At 41.7% G+C, this 18,538-nt stretch overlaps 1 protein-coding gene across 2 annotated transcripts in view; it reads left to right on the top strand.

Moving 5' to 3' along the window:
- The window catches only part of usp36 (ubiquitin specific peptidase 36), a 67,032-nt gene that overhangs the window by 13,827 nt on the left and 34,667 nt on the right, over window positions 1-18,538 (top strand). For both annotated transcript variants that reach the window (XM_068004024.1, XM_068004025.1), the window contains exons 2-5: window positions 6,095-6,356; window positions 7,376-7,594; window positions 17,364-17,474; window positions 18,173-18,275. In XM_068004024.1, the coding sequence (XP_067860125.1) occupies window positions 6,095-6,356; window positions 7,376-7,594; window positions 17,364-17,474; window positions 18,173-18,275 (695 nt within the window). The remainder of the gene's footprint in view (window positions 1-6,094; window positions 6,357-7,375; window positions 7,595-17,363; window positions 17,475-18,172; window positions 18,276-18,538) is intronic.

Raw genomic sequence — 18,538 nt, 5'->3', positions numbered from 1 at the left:
CATGGGATCTTTTATGTTCACCTGAGAGGGCAGACAGGGCCTTGGTTTAACATCTCGTCAAAAAGACGGCACCTTCGACAATGCAGCACTCCCTCATTATTGTACTGGTGTGTCGGCTAGATTTTGTGCTGAAGCCTCTGATGTGGGACTTGAACCCACAACCTTCTGAAAACAGGCAGTTTTCTGTTTGGCATTTAATTTGCCAGATCAATTAAAAATGATTAGCGGAGCAGGCTCGAGGAGTCGCATGGCCTACTCCTATTTCTTATCTATGCTTCTTTTATAAATTCATCAAATGTATCTTGTTTAAGTACATAAATGCTACTGGAATTTAATTGCTTTTTACATCTAGTTTTTTAAATTCGTTCATGGGATGTGGGTGTCGCTGGCAAGGCCAGCATTTATTGCCCATCCCTAATTGCCTAATTGCCCTTGAGAAGGTGGTGGTGAGCTGCCTTCTTGAACCTCTGCAGTCCGTGTGGTGAAGGTTCTCCCACAGTTAGGAAGGGAGTTCCAGGATTTTGACCCAGCGACGATGAAGGAACGGCGATATATTTCCAAGTCGGGATGGTGTGTGACTTGGAGGGGAACGTGCAGGTGGTGTTGTTCCCATGTGCCTGCTGCTCTTATCCTTCTAGGTGGTAGAGGTCGCGGGTTTGGGAGGTGCTGTCGAAGAAGCCTTGGCGAGTTGCTGCAGTGCATCCTGTGGATGGCACACACTGCAGCCACTGTGCGCCGGTGGTGAAGGGAGTGAATGTTTAGGGTGGTGGATGGGGTGCCAATCAAGCGGGCTGCTTTGTCCTGGATGGTGTCGAGCTCCTTGAGTGTTGTTGGAGCTGCACTCATCCAGGCAAGTGGAGAGTATTCCATCACACTCCTGACTTGTGCCTTGTAGATGGTGGAAAGGCTTTGGTTAGTCAGGAGGTGAGTCACTTGCTGCAGAATACCCAGCCTCTGACCTGCTCTTGTAGCCACAGTATTTGTATGGCTGGTCCAGTTAAGTTTCTGGTCAATGGTGACCCCCAGAATGTTGATGGTGTGGGATAGTTTGTTTACACAGCAGTAAATGAGGCAACTTTCAGTATGTTATGCAAATAGGGATTTTTGAACTTGCAAGCTGTTGGCACAGTTTATATATAGGACACACAACAGGACTTGGTGCTTTACTGAGAAAATATAGAATTACAGTGCATATCTTTCAAGATCCATGATCCACTGGTATTATTCGCTTTACTTGAGGTAAAGCACAGACTGCTGTTGCATCCTGTTCATGGCGCACATAATGTGGTCCAGAAATTTTGTAATTTGATCTTTCTTAAATGTTCCTTTACATCTACCTTCTCGCAGCCAGCTCTGCTCTGATACATCCCTTTAGTCAAGGCCTTTTATATTATTTTGCAAGTATTTGGTATTTGAAAGTAATGTAAAATCATTAACGAATGCATTGATAAACTTGCCATCAAAAATGTGGGTAAGTATAGGAAAGTTTTACAAATATATTAGAAAAATTGTTAATTATGAACTTGATAAGACATTGAGAGTACTGGAAATGTAATTATTTGCCCACTTTCAAAGTTATCATACGTAAAGTAGTGGACAGGGGTATGTCAATGGATGTTATTTATATGGACTTCCAGAAGGCATTGGATAAGGTCCCACATAAGAGACTGTTAGCTAAGATAGAAGCCCATGGAATCGAGGGAAAAGCACGGACTTGGTTAGGAAGTTGGCTGAGCGAAAGGCGACAGAGAGTAGGGATAATGGGAAGGTACTCACATTGGCAGGATGTGACTAGTGGAGTCCCGCAGGGATCTGTCTTGGGGCCTCAATTATTCACAATATTTATTAATAACTTAGATGAAGGCATAGAAAGTCTCATATCTAAGTTTGCCAATGACACAAAGATTGGTGGCATTGTAAGCAGTGTAGATGAAAACATAAAATTACAAAGGGATATTGAAAGATTAGGTGAATGGGCAAAACTGTGGCAAATGGAATTCAATGTAGACAAATGTGAGGTCATCCACTTTGGATCAAAAAAGGATAGAACAGGGTACTTTCTAAATGGTAAAAAGTTAAAAACAGTGGATGTCCAAAGGGACTTAGGGGTTCAGGTACATAGATCATTGAAGTGTCATGAGCAGGTGCAGAAAATAATCAACAAGGCTAATGGAATGCTGGCTTTTATATCTAGAGGACCAGAGTACAAGGGGGCAGAAGTTACGCTGCAGCTATACAAAACCCTAGTTAGACCGCACCTGGAGTACTGTGAGCAGTTCTGGGCACCGCACCTTCGGAAGTACATATTGGCCTTGGAGGGAGTGCAGCTTAGCTTTACTAGAATGATACCCGGACTTCAAGGGTTAAGTTACGAGGAGAGATTACACAAATTGGGATTGTATTCTCTGGAGTTTCGAAGGTTAAGGGGTGATCCGATCGAAGTTTATAAGATATTAAGGGGAACAGATAGGGTGGATAGAGAGAAACTATTTCTAATGGTTGGGGATTTTAGGAATAGGTGGCACAGTCTAAAAATTAGAGCCAGACCTTTCAGGAGCGAGATCAGAAAACATTTCTACACACAAAGGGTGGTAGAAGTTTGGAACTCTCTTCCGCAAACGGCAATTGATACTAGCTCAATTGCTAAATTTAAATGTAAGATAGATAGCTTTTTGGCAATCAAAGGTATTAAGGGATATGGGCCAAAGGCAGGTAAATGGAGTTAAATCACAGATCAGCCATGATCTTATCAAATGGCGGAGCAGGCACGTGGGGCTGAATGGCCTACTTATGTTCCTATGTAAAACAAAAAGGATTTCTTTATTCCCCCTTCAGCCCACCCCTACCTGTCAGTCTCCCATGAGTGGTCACTTTTATGAATTTATTACGGCTTGAAAACATGACCTGTTTTTGAGTTGGTCATCCATTCAAATGAATTTGCCTTGCCTTTTTGATTTGTAACTGACTTAATCTCTCTCCCAAAGTTTTCTCCGCATTGAGAACCCTCACACTGCGTGATTTCCTAAAATACGTGAAATTTGGTTTAATGCAGGTGCTTGGCTGCGGAATCTATAAGGGTGTGGTCCCAAAACTGCCAATCAAAGTGAAAGCCTTTATTCTGGTCCCGCGTTTCTGCAAAAAATCAAGCCAGGTGTGATGGACATTGTAGCTGCTTTAAAAAAGCAAGCACCATCCTGTAATCATTTTTTTTTAAAAAGAGGCTGTTTGCACTGGTGGCAGGGGATGCACTAACATTTGTTATTGCAAAGGCAAGCTACATTTTGTAAATTATGACTCACTCAGCCCTCTTTTTATCGATTGTATTTTTTTGAACACTCCTGTTCCACCTTTCAGCCTTTATTTGTGTGGGTTGGCCACAGAAGAGGTTACCAGAGGTAATAGTTTGTACTTCTTAATTTTTTTTTAAAAGGTATCCTCTGTTATTTGGTCACATCCTTCCTTTTAGTCTATAATGCAGGCACAGTTTATAGTTTCTTGCTCTCTGTCTGCAAAAAATGCTCCCTGTCGTTCTGAAAATTAAATTATCTTATGTTTCCTGGTATCAAAAGTAATTTCATTAAGTTACAAGCTTTCTAAATGGATAGACTTTCCTAAAATCTGCACTTGTGCAAACTTTTGAGGGAGATTGCAGCAAGGCAGGGACTCTAATTCTGGTACATTAAAATCCTTACATTTCTGAAACTACTTAGCCATGCCAGAAAACCACATAAAAACCCCGATTTTTTTTTTAAATGGAGGTGGGGTGAGGTGAAAGTGGAAGAGTGAGGGAGAGCATAGGAACAGGAGTAGGCCATTCAGCCCCTCGTGCCTGCTCCGCCATTTGATAAGATCATGGCTGATCTGTGATCTAACTCCATATACCTGCCTTTGGCCCATATCCCTTAATACCTTTGGTTGCCAAAAAGCTATCTATCTCAGATTTAAATTTTGCAATTGAGCTAGTATCAATTGCCGTTTGTGGAAGAGAGTTCCAAACTTCTACCACCTTTTGTGTGTAGAAATGTTTTCTGATCTCGCTCCTGAAAGGTCTGGCTCTAATTTTTAGACTCTGCCCCCTAGTCCTAAAATCCCCAGCCAGCGGAAAGAGCTTCTCTCTAATATCTTATAAACTTCGATCAGATCACCCCTTAACCTTCGAAACTCCAGAGAATACAACCCCAATTTGTGTAATCTCTCCTCGTAACTTAACCCTTGAAGTCCGGGTATCATTCTAGTAAACCTACGCTGCACTCCCTCCAAGGCAGGGAGAAGATAAAGAAATAAATGCACATCAAAATGCAATAAAACAGGGATGGGAGAAAAGGAATAATTACATGTGGGGAGAGGGTTTTAATGCATTCTATCAAATTCTACCTTCACTGTGCCACACTAAAATCAAAAAAAACCAAAGTGCTATAGTGGGCCACATACCCATATGTTTTTAAAATGAGTGACAGAGATGCTGGGATATGGAACCCATTTCTACTTTGTACCTAACAGTTGAGGTAAGCTGTTTTTCATGGATTGCAGAGTTCCGTCTATGTTTGTATACCCAAACTTCAGCTTTAGAAAGCAATCTGTTATACCAGGGTGTTGCTTATTTTCGATAGTCTTTTCATACAGTCAGAATGAAAAAGCTAAATCAATATCAAATATTAGTATATTTCTATATGGTGCACTTGTTCTCATTCTGATTGCATTGATGAAAATTATAATAACTCTTCCCCCTACTGAGGTATGTATCATAATTGCCCTTCATTCCCTTTGATGGATGTGCTGAATTTGGCCTACATTCCGGAAATGAAGGAACAAATTAATTATACTGTAAAATTAATTATACTATACAGTCTAATTTTCAGTCATTTTTCCTGGTTAAAATTACGTTGTGCAATTTTTACCTTGCTGTAGGACTCAGTAGAGGTTTATTTAATGATGTGATGGAAGTCCTTTAGCGTCTAAGTGAAAAATGCCGAGATTAAGTGTCTGTGGATGGTGATTAGTCAGACCAAATCTTGAATGATTCTAGCGATAGTGTAAGTTTAGGTAAATACACTTTGAATCCCTCTGGTAAGTCTTAGTTCTATGAAAAAACAAGAAAAATTGTGGTTGAGTCGCACACGTTTTGGTTATTTATCTGGATCCAGCCAAATTTGACGAGAGAATAAAACATGGCTATTGTCAACATAACCGCTGCCTCTGCATAAACTGCTGACAGTGACACTTTAAAAGCAATGGAATAGCTGTGTGTTTAGACTAGGTTTTTCAGAAGAGAAGGTAAAATACTTCCTGCATGCTGTATAGGTACAAAGGAATTTAATTCAAGCTTTGAAGTTTGATTAAACAGTAACAGGGTTGGACCTGATCTTTTTTCAATATGAAAAGTTTTTCAAAGCAGAGCTCGATGTAGAATGTGATAACTTGTGTCTGTTGTATGTAGAAGTGATGTGGAATGTGTGGTATGTATAAAGATTCACAGCATTTTGTTTCTTAACTCTACCGGTCCATAATTCTCTCTGACAAAGGAGAGTCTTGTGAAGATACTAGAGGAATTTTTTAAAATTAAAACCCCACCTAAAAGTGCTGGTTTCTGTAAAAGGGCAATGAGTGTTTCCATCTTGGGGAGCTGCAAGGACAATGTATGGCTAAAATTGTGATGAATATTTGGTAGAAGGCGATCAAATCAAATTCTTTGCTTTGGCATTTAACTGCAGCCATGTGCGACTCATCTCTAGTGCTCAACTTGAGTAAGACCTCTGTATTTCAAGTGCCCTGATTCTCAAGCTAGGAATACATTGCAAAGTCTGACTGTAGTTTCAGTAATAGATCCTTCCAGAGAAAAATGTTGCATGTTCAAGTTGGGGGGAGAAAAATAATTAGCAGTCTATGTAGCAAAAGAAAAATGTTAACATTGTGTCTTAGCTCAAATAAAATTTTTAGTAAATTTATATCTGTTCAGTACAATATGTAATGGTTTTGGTTTAACATGGTGCTGCTGTTGCTGCGAAGGAAACAAGGTTAGGTCAACCTTGTATTGATTAGTTCGCTGTGCTGCTGGTGGGAGATGATTTAGCTCATTACATTTTTGTATTTTCAGTTATGCACCATGCCTATAGTAGACAAGTTGAAAGAAGCCCTGAAGCCTGGACGAAAAGATTCTACTGATGAAGGTGACCTCAACAAACTGCTAGCAGCTTCGGCAAAGAAGGTTTTACTTCAGAAAATTGAATTTGAGCCTGCCAGCAAGAGTTTTTCCTATCAACTAGAAACTCTGAAGAGTAAATATGTCATTTTGAACCCTAAGCCCGAAGGGGCAGCTGGTCAGAAAAATGCCTGTTGCACCCCGACAAAAAAACAAGGTATGCATCCACCCTACTGGAATACCATTTTATTACGAAGTGCAGCCTGAGGTTCAGTGAATGTAGTGGTCGTGATAATATTGGGAACCATACTGTGGCTTCAGGTACCTGTGAAACTGTTGTGAGCTGGTGACTTTAATGTTCGTAACTACAACTTTGTATCACTTACAATGATTGATTTTAATTGTGCTAATAACAAGATTTATATTTCCCCAGTGGGCAACGAAAAATCAACAGATAAATGGCTAAATTCTGTAAGAAAGGACATATAATGGATTTTCAATTCATTAACTGGCACATTGTTGTGAATGGACATTGTTATTTCTACAGTTGTGACCTCAGTTGTATTAAATTTAAAATGCTAAAGTAGTAGATGCTAAACTTGTGTAGAGAAAGTCATCAATCCAGAAGGTTTACATATTGGTCTTGCTGTGGTAAATGTCATCAACCAATATTCATGTTCCTTAAATGAATTCAGTGAAGGGTAACTTCACTTTCTTTATCTTACAACTGAAAGATCGGGTATCGTAAATTTTTATAAGCACCATGCCTGAACTTTCCTCACTTTGTGATGTTTACCTGAGGTTTTGAAGCCTCATTGAGAAGCTGATTTGATTGTGAACAGAAAAAATCTGGATACTGAGTTTTAGTTTTAAATTTAAAACATAATTTCTAAGAACAGAAAATGTCCATATTAAAAGATTTATTAGTATGTTAGCTGGCCAGTCCTTGTACAAGAAGTGCTTTAGACATTGATTCTTGTTACAATAAAGCTGTCACTTGCATGTTTTAAATATTTAGAATTGTTCCCACAGCTGTAAATTGGTTATAGCTCACCTTATGAAGCTGCCTTCTCACTGTCGGCTGGTATGTCGTCCTCCAGATCGATATTTTTCTGTAGATGTGGAACTAATGCTGATGTAGCTGAAAAGTAGACATTTGACATTTAAACAGTTGAATTTTCATTCTTTCCTTATATCCAAACTACATCAGGCTCTCTTTTTTTTTGTCCTTTTCAGTTTATGAAACTAGTGGCATTCCAAATGATGGCATCCCAGCCCCTCAGAAAGTACTATTTCCTATGGAAAAATTGTCCATGAAATGGGTGCGTGTGTACAGAGTCGGAGCTGGACTCCACAACCTGGGAAATACATGTTTCTTGAACTCCACTATACAGTGCTTAACCTATACACCACCGCTGGCGAATTATCTCCTCTCAAAAGAGCACAGTAAGACATGTAAGTCCTTTGCCACAGTATCTGGAATTTGTAAAATCTAATATATTGTATAATTCTGGTAGTCATTGACTTTTTAATATATTGTTAAAAGTAACAAATGCTACATTTAAGGTATTTTGTCCCACTGGCTCCAAAACAGTGTTCCTATTGTATTTGTTGAACACAGGCTTTGTATTGGGCGTTCAGTGTTCACTTTGATCATACACCTGGAGTGAAAGTCGTAAAGGTCAAATCTACATACAGCCAGAAAATGTATTTTGCCAAGTCTTTATGTGGTACTGACATAATAAGTATTGGTATATCTGTTCCTGGTGCAAATAACATGACACTGTATTTAGAGAGCTGGTGGGGGTGGGGGTGGGGGGGTTGCTGAGATGGATACCTTAAGGAGACACAAAGCTGCTGGGTGACAGGTGTTGTTTTATACTATCTAACCAGCTTGGAAAGCTTTGGAGCAGGTCAGCCACGTGCCCTGTCAGCCACAGGTGGTTTGTTGGCCTTGGGAGACCTAAAGGAGATGGAAACGACAGCCACAAATTAAATATAAAGTGTGCTGCTTCATGGCATTTGATGAAGATATGGCGTAAGCTTTGAATTCTTTCAAATCAATTGTGGGTTCACAGATTGTTTGTCCTAATCGAAGCAGATGTTCACCTCCTTGTAAGTCTCAACTTAAGCACAGGAGAGAACAATTGTAAAATTACACTTGGAGAAGGGAGAAATTCCAAGTTAACTTTCAGTGAGTGTCTGGTTCTCCTTAATAGTATTGACGACAGAACATTTTTCGTTTTACCAACCTGAATTGTTTCTATTTACTACTGACCAAACCCCTCACATTGTCAACTTAATTTCTGTTGAGATCTCACAGTTGTCACGTTTTGCAATTTCTTTTTTTTGGTCGAAGTGGGAGCTTTGAATTTGAGAATGAAATCACTGTCTCTTGTAAAATGTGCAGGGTTGCCAATTAGTTACTAGGAGAAGTGAAGGTGGAGGCTGGAATAAGTTTATTGGGTTTGTTCGTCTTACGGTGTAGTTCCTTGGTCACATTATTCTTTGCAGTTGGGAATAGAATTCAACATCTTTTACGACATTTTTTATGCAGGTTAATACTTCATTTATACTGGCAAATTGGTTTTGGATTGATTTATCTCAGTAAGGTTACCCATTACTCAACTGCATCCTTCAACAACAGCGCGGCATTCGTAGGATTGAAGATGACACAAGCTCAATGGGACGCCACACGGCCCAACCTAGTTATATCAGTGTTCACATCCAGTCCAGTGTGATGGGACGGATGTTTTTCCTTTCTGTTGGGGCCCTATAATTTTGGCAGAGTCAACCTAGTTCCTTGTGGTTGCCAATCCCACTACAAAACTGCCAACAAAAGCACAATTTCATGCAGAATCCACTAGCTGGCTGCTGTGGGGATTGGATAAAAATTATACACTGTTAGATTTGAGAATGATCTCGGGGTGAGATCAAGTCACATTGTTGAGATATGATGCCTTAATCCAGACCTACGATTGCATAATGTGCTCTTTTCCCAACGCTGACCTCTTTCACCTTGATGAGCGCCAAATCATAACAAGCTGGACTTTTTAAAATATAAATTGATGTCCGTTTCATTCCCAGGCAAGCCCGTTTCTTTTCAATGCAATGACAAGGTCGTTATGACGTCAATGTGTAGCAAAGGTCTGTACTTGTTCGGAACCATGCATAAATGATGTGCCCTAAAATATCAAATGCACATTGTGACTTCTCTGCAAGCTACAGAGCAAACGTGGGGAAGGTGGATTCTGTGGGGTTTGCTGTGCTGGGTGCAGTCCAGATGAGACATAACTAAATTTAAAGAAATTGATTTTTTTTCTCTCATCCTGTTTTTATTTTCGCACATTGCAGTTAGACCTGTTTGAAATATTTTTTTTTTAAAAAGACTACAATGTAAACATTTTGTCTTCCTATAGATTTGTGACCTAGAAACAAGAAGCAAATTCTTCTTGTTAACCTTCCTGCAGCTGTGCTTTTGTGACTTGAAATTCACATAACCTTGGCGTGAGCTGACTGAAGTTGGCAGACGGTAAATCACTGCACTTTTTGCAGTGCTCATCACTGAAAGCTGGCACAGTTCCGTTCTGGGTTCTGTTAGTCAGAGAAGTGTAGCACAAGCATGTTGATGCAGCAAGCAGAACTTGTCCTGAGGCAGTGCATAGGTTTGGCAACAACAGTAGCTTTTAAAAAAATATATATCTTAACATAGTGTTAGATTTACAATCTTCTGTGATTGTAAACCATCTGACCTGGCCATTCCCAGTGTCTTAATTGAAAAATGAGTCATGATATTAGAATGCAACTGGAGGCTATAACATTTAAAAAAAAAATCTGCACATTGATTGCATTGGAAGTACTGTAATCAGTAGAAGTTCCCAGCAATAATGGATAATGAGGAAATGGCAGACTTGTATTAATAGAAACAGTGGGGAAATTGCAAATGCATTAGTCATGATTTTCCAAAGCACTCTAGATTTGGGAATTTGGCCCTTGGATTGAAAAATTGCAAACATCGCTCCATTATTTAAGAAAGGAGGGAAGGAGAAACTAGGGAAGTACAGACCCGTCAGTTCAACGTCTGCTGTGGGGAAATTACTGGAATATATCATCAGGGACAGACTGAGAACCTGAGCAAGTATGAACTGATCAGAGAGTCAACATGGATTTTTGAAGGGTTGGTCATGTATGACAAATCTATTTGAATTTTTTGTTGAGGTCATTACCATGGCGAATAGGGGAGTGTCTATGGATGTTGTTTATATGAGCTACCAGAAGGCATTTGGTAAGGTTCCGCACAAGAGATTATTAACAAAAATGAGAGCACGCTGAATTGGAGGTAACCCTGTGACTTGGGTTGGTAATTGGTTGGGAGGTACGAGCTAGAGAGTAGGGATAAAGAGAATGTACTCTGCTTGAATATGACAAGTGGTATTCCCCAGGGATCTGTACTGGGGCCTCAGCTTTTCATCATATATAGTCAATGACTTGGATGAAGGAATAGAGAGCTGTATATCAAAGTTTGCAGATGACACTAAATTAGGAAGCACAGTAAGTTGTGAAGATGGGAGCAGGAAGTTACAAGGGGACATGGACAGATTAAGTGAGTGGGCCAAACTATGGCAGATGGAGTTCAATGTGGTGAAGTGTGAGATCATCCACTTTGTATCCAAGAAAGACAAATCGGAATATTTTATTCATGGTGAGAGACTAGGAACTGTGGAAGAGCAAAGGGGTTTAGGTGTCGAGGTTCACCAATCACTAAAAGCTAATACACAGGAACAAGAAGTAATCAATAAGGTTAATGGAATGTTGGCTGGAATAAAAAGGGGTGAAAGTTATGCTTCAGTTGTACAGAGCCTTGGTCAGACCCCATCTCGAATATTATGTTCAGTTTTGGGCACCACACATCGAGCAAGATATATTGGCCTTGGAGGGGGCACAGTGCAGATTCACAGGAATGATATCCGGGCTTAAAGGGTTAAATTACGAGGATAGGTTGCATAAATGTGGCTTGTATTCTCATGCATTTAGAAGGTTGAGGGGTGATCTAATTGAGGCGTTTATAATAAAGAATTCGACAGAGCAGATATAGAGAAGCTGTTTCCTCTGTTGGGGGTATCCAGAACAAGGGGGCGCAATCTTAAAATTAGAGCTAGGCCATTCAGGAGTTAAATCAGGAAGCACTTTTTCACAGAACGGGTTGTGGAAATAATGGAATTTTCTCCCCTAAGAGACTGTGGATGCTGGGTCAGTTGAAATTTTCAAGACTTGATCGACAGATTTTTATTAGGTAAGGGTATCAAGAGTCGTGAATCATAAGCAGGTGAATGGAGTTGAGGTACAGATCAGCCATCTTCTATTTGTTCCTATGTTCCTTGTGTATTAGACCTGATGCTAAAAGAAGCCAACCAATGCAGAGCAGCAGTCAACAAAGCCAGTAGTATGTTGAACCACATAGCTAAAACAGTAGAACATAAGTTAGGGGAGGTAATGATCAAACTTTATAGTGCTCTGAGCACACCTTGAATACTACACCCAGTTCTGATTGCCAAGAGACAAGGGAGGCAGTGCAGAGAAGTGCCACTGGGCTGATCCCTCTTGTCAGGGGGCTGAGTTATGAGGAACGATTGGAGAAACTTGGGCTTTTCAGCCTAGTAAGGAGGCATCTGAGAGATGATCCTGTAGAAGTCAGATTAATGGGACAGAAATAGTAAACCCAGATTATTCCCTGACATTTAATTGCAGGAGTAGATCAAGGGGGCACAGGTTCAAACAAGTAAAATGTAATTTTAGGAGTGATACTGGGAAATTATTTCACAATAATCAACGTGTGTAATAGATCTCCAGATAGAGCAATGGAGGTGAAACCCTGGAAACATTTAAGGAACAATTTGATGCTGCAATGGGTGGACTTTAGGATCTTTTCTGGATGGATGAATTAAGATGGACTGAATAACCTTCCTGATCTGTGGTGATCTTGTGCTCTTGGTTGTAAGCATTTGAAAATCAGAGTGGACACGGAACTGAATGTTCAGATCTGGCTGAGAAGTATGAAAAAGACATGTTTAGCTTATGCCACTTTAAACAATGTACCATCAGAAAGCAATAAAGTGTTAATTGTCTGACAAATGCGGGGGGAAAACACAATTGACCTGCAGTTATATTACTGCTTTCGTATCAATGCAAAGCAGTTTATGTATCTAATATAATTGTAGCCTTAAGTACATTCTCAAGTGAAACTCTTGTAAAACTATATACATTATGAATAAAGCAATTCACTGTCCCCAATTCCATCCAGTTTTTCCCTGTAGTTGTACAAGGTACAATTTGTCTTCACAAATTGATAATCCTGTCTGGATAAACCCATAAAACATACACATCCCAAGGGGTTGATTTGGATGGAGACTGTACAGTTTCCCTGAGAAACTGAGATGCAATAAATGTAAATAAGCTTGACCTTTTCAAGCATCTTATTTTAATACTTCTCTGGTGGGAGGCAAGCATGTTTTTCCAATTTAAAGAATTTATTGGTAATTTTTTTCATAAATCTGACCGAGGTAATATTGGTAACATGAATGATTGATTGTTTTTATTTATCAACACCAGAACTAGAAACAACAGCCTGAATTCCTCCGTGTATTTCTTTTTTGAAGAAGGGCTTGATAATCTGCATCTCAGAGTACTAAAAGAGGTAGCCATGGAAATAGTGGATGCATTAGAGAGAATCTAACCACCTCCCCTTGACATTCAATGGCATTACCATCGCCGAATCCCCCACCATCAACATCCTGGGGGTCACCATTGACCAGAAACTTAACTGGACCAGCCACATAAATACTGTGGCTACAAGAACAGGTCAGAGGCTGGGTATTCTGTGGCGAGTGACTCACCTCCTGACTCCCCAAAGCCTTTCCACCATCTACAAGGTACAAGTCAGGAGTGTGATGGAATGCTCTCCACTTGCCTGGATGAGTACAGCGCCAACAACACTCAAGAAGCTCGACACCATCCAGGACAAAGCAGCCCGCTTGATTGGCACCCCATCCATCATCCTAAACACTCACTCCCTTCACCACCGGCGCACTGTGGCTGCAGTGTGTACCATCCACAGGATGCACTGAAGCAACTCACCGAGGCTTCTTCGACAGCACCTCCCAAACCCATGACCTCTACCACCTAGAAGGACAAGGGCAGCAGGCACGTGGGAACAACGCACCTGCACATCCCCTCCAAGTCACACACCATCCCAACTTGGAAATATATCGCCGTTCCTTCATCGTCGCTGGGTCAAAATCCTGGAACTCCCTTCCTAACAGCACTGTGGGAGAACCTTCACCACACGGACTACAGCTGTTCAAGAAGGCGGATCACCACCACCTTCTCGAGGGCAATTAGGGATGGACAATAAATGCTGGCCTCGCCAGTGATGCCCACATCCCATGAACGAATAATAAAAAAAAATGAGTTGTCATCTTCCAAAATTCTATAGATTATGAAACAGTTCCTGCAGATTGGAGGGTGGCAAATGTAACCCCACTATTTAAAAAAGGAGGGAGAGAGAAAACAGGGAACTACAGACCAGTTAGCCTAACATCAGTAGTAGGGAAAATGCTAGAGTCTATTATGAAGGATGTGATAACAGGACACTTAGAAAATATCAACAGGATTAGACAAAGTCAACATGGATTCATGAAAGGGAAATCGTGTTTGACAAGCCTACTGGAGTTTTTTGAGGATGTAACTGGTAGAATAGATAAGGGAGAACCAGTGGATGTGGTTTATTTGGATTTTCAGAAGGCCTTTGATAATAGTTTGATCAGAGGTTAGTGTCCAGATTTAAAGCGCGTGGGATTGGTGGTAATATACTGGCATGGATCGAAAATTGGTTAACCGACAGGAAACAGAGTAGGAATAAATGGGTCTTTTTCGGGGTGGCGGGCAGTGGCTATTGGGGTACCGCAGTAGGGAAGAACCCATTTTTTACTGGGGCCTCCTGGTTGGCCACCTTTGGTGAATCTGACAGGTATGCTTGGAATTGCTGTCACTCCCAGGTCAGGTTCAACACTGGTAAAGTAAGCTGTCCCTCAACTCTCCCAAGAATATCCCTCTGTCTCAAGTTCAAAACAGCAACCCAACTGTGCCTCTGTGACATCTTTATATTTCCCACATGGCCCAATCATCCTATGGCCCAACAGTTATGGGCCCATGCTCACGTAAAATTGTCAAAACTCATTTCATGTAGGACCCTCAGAGCAAGCATAGAAAACTTTTATCCCATCAGTTGTGCTGAATTTGAACCCTGGTCCCAAGAGTAAAGGATGAGCATCTCATCCTTGTCCCCCCCCTCCTCTTTGTTCTCTATTCACTGCCTCTTGGCAACATCATCCACGGGCAAGGGGTCAGAGTCGATATATTCCCTGATGGTACCTAGCTCTGTCTTACCACCACTTTGTCAACCCCAGTTTCACTTCCATGCTGTTGGACCGCTTGCCTGACATTAAGTCTTGGATAAGTCACAACTTCTTTTAGCCGAACATTGGGAAGACTGATGCCGTTGTTTTTGGCATAAACTATAAACTCTGATGCCTTGTTTCTGATGTTATTCCTATCCTCAGCTGTTAGCTTTGGCTGAACAAAACTCTGTGCAATCCTGACGTTGTGTTCAATCCTGAGTTGAGCTCCACACCCTGCATTTTCACCATTACCAAATCTTTTTACTTCCACCTCCAATGTTGCTCTTCTGTACATCTAGCTCAATAGCTGCTGATATCCTCAGCCATGCTTTTGTCACCTCCAGGCTCAATTACTCCAATGCTCTCCTTATTGGTTGTTCATTGTCCATCCTCTGTGACTCCAACTTGTCGAAAATGCAGTTGCCTGCATCCTGTCCCGTACAAAGTCATGCTGTCCCATCGGCCCCACCCCCACTGACCTATGTTGGCTCCCCTATTTCCCAGCACATCCAATTTAAAATCCCCGTCCTCATCCTCGAATCACTCCATAACCTTGCATCTCCCTATTTCTACAACCTCCTCCAGCCATACATCCTCTCCCACACTCTTCAGTTCTGATCTCCTGTCCATCTACCCTTCCCACCACCCGCCCCCGCCCCCGACTTTCTCTCCACTATAGGTGACAGAGGTTACAGTCACCTCGGCCCTGATCTCTGGAACTCCCTAAACCCCTCCACCTCTCACCACTTCTCTGTCTTCCTTTTTAAAGATGTGGAGATGCCGGTGATGGACTGGGGTTGACAATTGTAAACAATTTTACAACACCAAGTTATAGTCCAGCAATTTTATTTTAAATTCACAAGCTTTCGGAGGCTTCCTCCTTCGTCAGGTGAACGATGTGAAAATGAAATCCTCGAGATGAAATCGCATTTATAATTCACAGAACAATGCTTGGTGATTACAGACAGTTTTTTCAACTGCCCGTTGCCAAGGCAATCAGTGTGCAGACAGACAGGTGTTACCTGCCAGGTCTCACAGAATATACAAATCACCAAAAAAAAAACAACAAACAAAAAAAAAAAGAGATAGAGAGGTAGAAACATAGAAAAGACAGCAACTGACCCGTTATATTAAAAACAGATAACATTTGTTCGCTGGTGGGGCAACGTGTAGCGTGACATGAACCCAAGATCCCGGCCGAGGCCGTCCTCATGGGCGCGGAACCTGGCCATCAACCCCCGCTCGACGATTTTGCGTTGTCGTGTGTCTCGAAGGCCGCCTTGGAGCACGCCCACCCGAAGGTCGGTGGATGAATGTCCACGACTGCTGAAGCGTTCCCCGACTGGGAGGGAACCCCCCTGCCCGGCGACTGCTGCGCGGCGCCCGTCCATCCGCCGCCGCAGTGTCTGCATGGTCCCGCCAATGCACCACGCTCCGGGGCATCCCCTCCCGCAACGCACGAGGCAGACAACGTTGGCCGAGTCACAGGAGTATGAACCATGCACCTGGTGGGTGGTGCCCTCCCGTGCGACGGCGGCATCCGCGTCGATGATCCGGCACGCCCCGCAGAGGCTACCGTGGCAGGGCCGTGTGGCGTCGCGGACGCTGCTCTCCCGAAAGCCAGGTAATTTGCTGCGAACGATGGTCTGTTTGAGGTTGGGTGGCTGTTTAAAGGCGAGTAGTGGAGGTGTGGGGATGGCCATAGCGAGGTGTTTGTCCTCATTGATGACACGTTGAAGGCTGCGGAGAACATGGCGTAGTTTCTCCGCTCCAGGGAAGTACTGGACGACAAAGGGTACTCTGTTGGTTGCGTCCCGTGTTAGTCTCCTGAGGAGGTCTATGCGATTTTTTGCTGTGGCCCGTCGGAACTGTCGATCGATGAGTCGAGCGTCATATCCCGTTCTTACGAGGGCGTCTTTCAGCGTCTGTAGGTGTCCATCGCGTTCCTCCTCGTCTGAGCAGACCCTGTGTATTCGCAGGGCCTGTCCATAGGGGATGGCCTCTTTGACGTGGTTAGGGTGGAAGCTGGAAAAGTGGAGCATCGTGAGGTTGTCCGTGGGCTTGCGGTAGAGTGAGGTGCTGAGGTGCCCGTCTTTGATGGAGATTCGTGTGTCCAAGAAAGAAACTGATTCTGAGGAGTAGTCCATGGTGAGCTTGATGGTGGGATGGAACTTGTTGATGTTATCGTGTAGTCTCTTTAGTGATTCCTTGCCGTGGGTCCATAGAAAGAAAATGTCGTCGATGTATCTGGTGTATAGTGTTGGTTGGAGGTCTTGTGCAGTGAAGAAGTCCTGCTTGAACTTAAAAACCTCTTTCAACCTGCCCTTTAGTGACCTCTCCTAACCCCATTCCTTGGCTCGGCATCAATTCCTCTTGCTATTTTTCAGGAAGACATCATGTACGATAAAGGCACTTTATAAATTCAAGTTAGTATTGATTCCTACCACCTAGTCCCAGATATTGGGTAATTTATTGGGTGGAAACCCTAGCATGCAAAAAAAACTTGGCCAAGAAGCTAATTGCTCAAGCAAAGCAACCCTGCAGAAATACAGCAGAACAATAATTAGAATAATGGAAATATTAGGCGAGAATTGCATGATGGCTGGTCCAATTTATTTGCTATCCAAGTATTGACCATTGGGCCTACTGTTTGATCCATTGATTAGTATTCATTTTAAACAGACTTAATACCCAGGCAGCTGTTAACGCGGAGCTCTTCTCTGGTACATTTCAAGTATTGATGATTTGTGTTCGGTTCATTTTTGCAGGTCCCCAGGCCGGATTTTGTATGATCTGCATCATGCAGAACCATCTGATACAGGCCTTTGCCAACAGTGGCAATGCTATCAAACCGTTGTCATTTATTCGTGAACTAAAAAGTAAGTTGATTTTAGTTACCGTCATCCATTCTCTGAGAACCATGGTCTATAGTTGAGTCTGAGCAGTTCATTTTACTAAATAAGACCTGTTAAGATGACGTTCATTCCAATCTGTTACAACTTGTACTTTTAGAATGTTGTAAACCAACGGGAATCTTATTGTGTTTTGCCAATGCGTGAAACCTCGTTTCTAATGATCATATTAACTTGTCACTGTTTGAATTAATGCTGGCATTTACCACGCAATGAACTGGCTGGACAGAGATGTAATGCTGTAATTTTGCTTTGCCAACAGTAATTTACCTAGAGAAGCACATGTAGACACAACTATGATTATGAAGTGAATTTCTCAAAGTTTACTGACATTGCTTAAATTCTGTTTAACTGCCATGTAGCTCTATGAAACATTGGTTCTGTGTAACCCCCTTTGTTATAGCCTGCTGTCTTTATCATCACGCCTAGAGTTTTGCACAAAAGACCATTACGTTGCTAAGTCTTCCGTGCACGATGCACTGTTCAGACCCTGCGTTTTTATTATTAAAGCATTCACATGAAAGTAACCAGAATGACATCAGACTAGACTTCTCAAATTATCCATTTGTATCTGAGAGTAGTTGATGGCCCTTGATGTTTAGGATATTATTCTTGTGATACAAGATGTTGGCACATGTTGGTATAATTGTCAAAATTTATTACAGAAATAGCAAGGCATTTTCGCTTTGGGAATCAAGAGGATGCACATGAGTTTCTGAGATACACCATTGATGCTATGCAGAAGGCCTGTCTGAATGGATGCACCAAGTATGTTAATTTTTTAACCTATATTGCCATTATGTGAGTGATGCAGTAACTGTGTTTGTTAGGGAAGAGATAAGTTAAGTTTGTGCTCATTAAAAGAGAGTGACAGTAGTGGGGAATAGACTTTTTTTGCATGCAGTACAGCTGTTTAACAAGTAAATTATGAAAATAATGTTTTCACTTTTGGTGCTCATTGCTGTGCACCAGTGTTTTGTATGGAAGCTCAGACTTATAAATAAGTACTGTTGCTGATAAAATCTGTGTGA

This window comes from Heptranchias perlo, chromosome 23 (genome assembly GCF_035084215.1).
Source record: "Heptranchias perlo isolate sHepPer1 chromosome 23, sHepPer1.hap1, whole genome shotgun sequence".
Lineage (NCBI taxonomy): Eukaryota > Metazoa > Chordata > Chondrichthyes > Hexanchiformes > Hexanchidae > Heptranchias > Heptranchias perlo.
The sequence above is the reverse complement of the archived record's forward strand: the minus strand, read 5'-3'. Positions and strand labels throughout refer to the sequence as shown.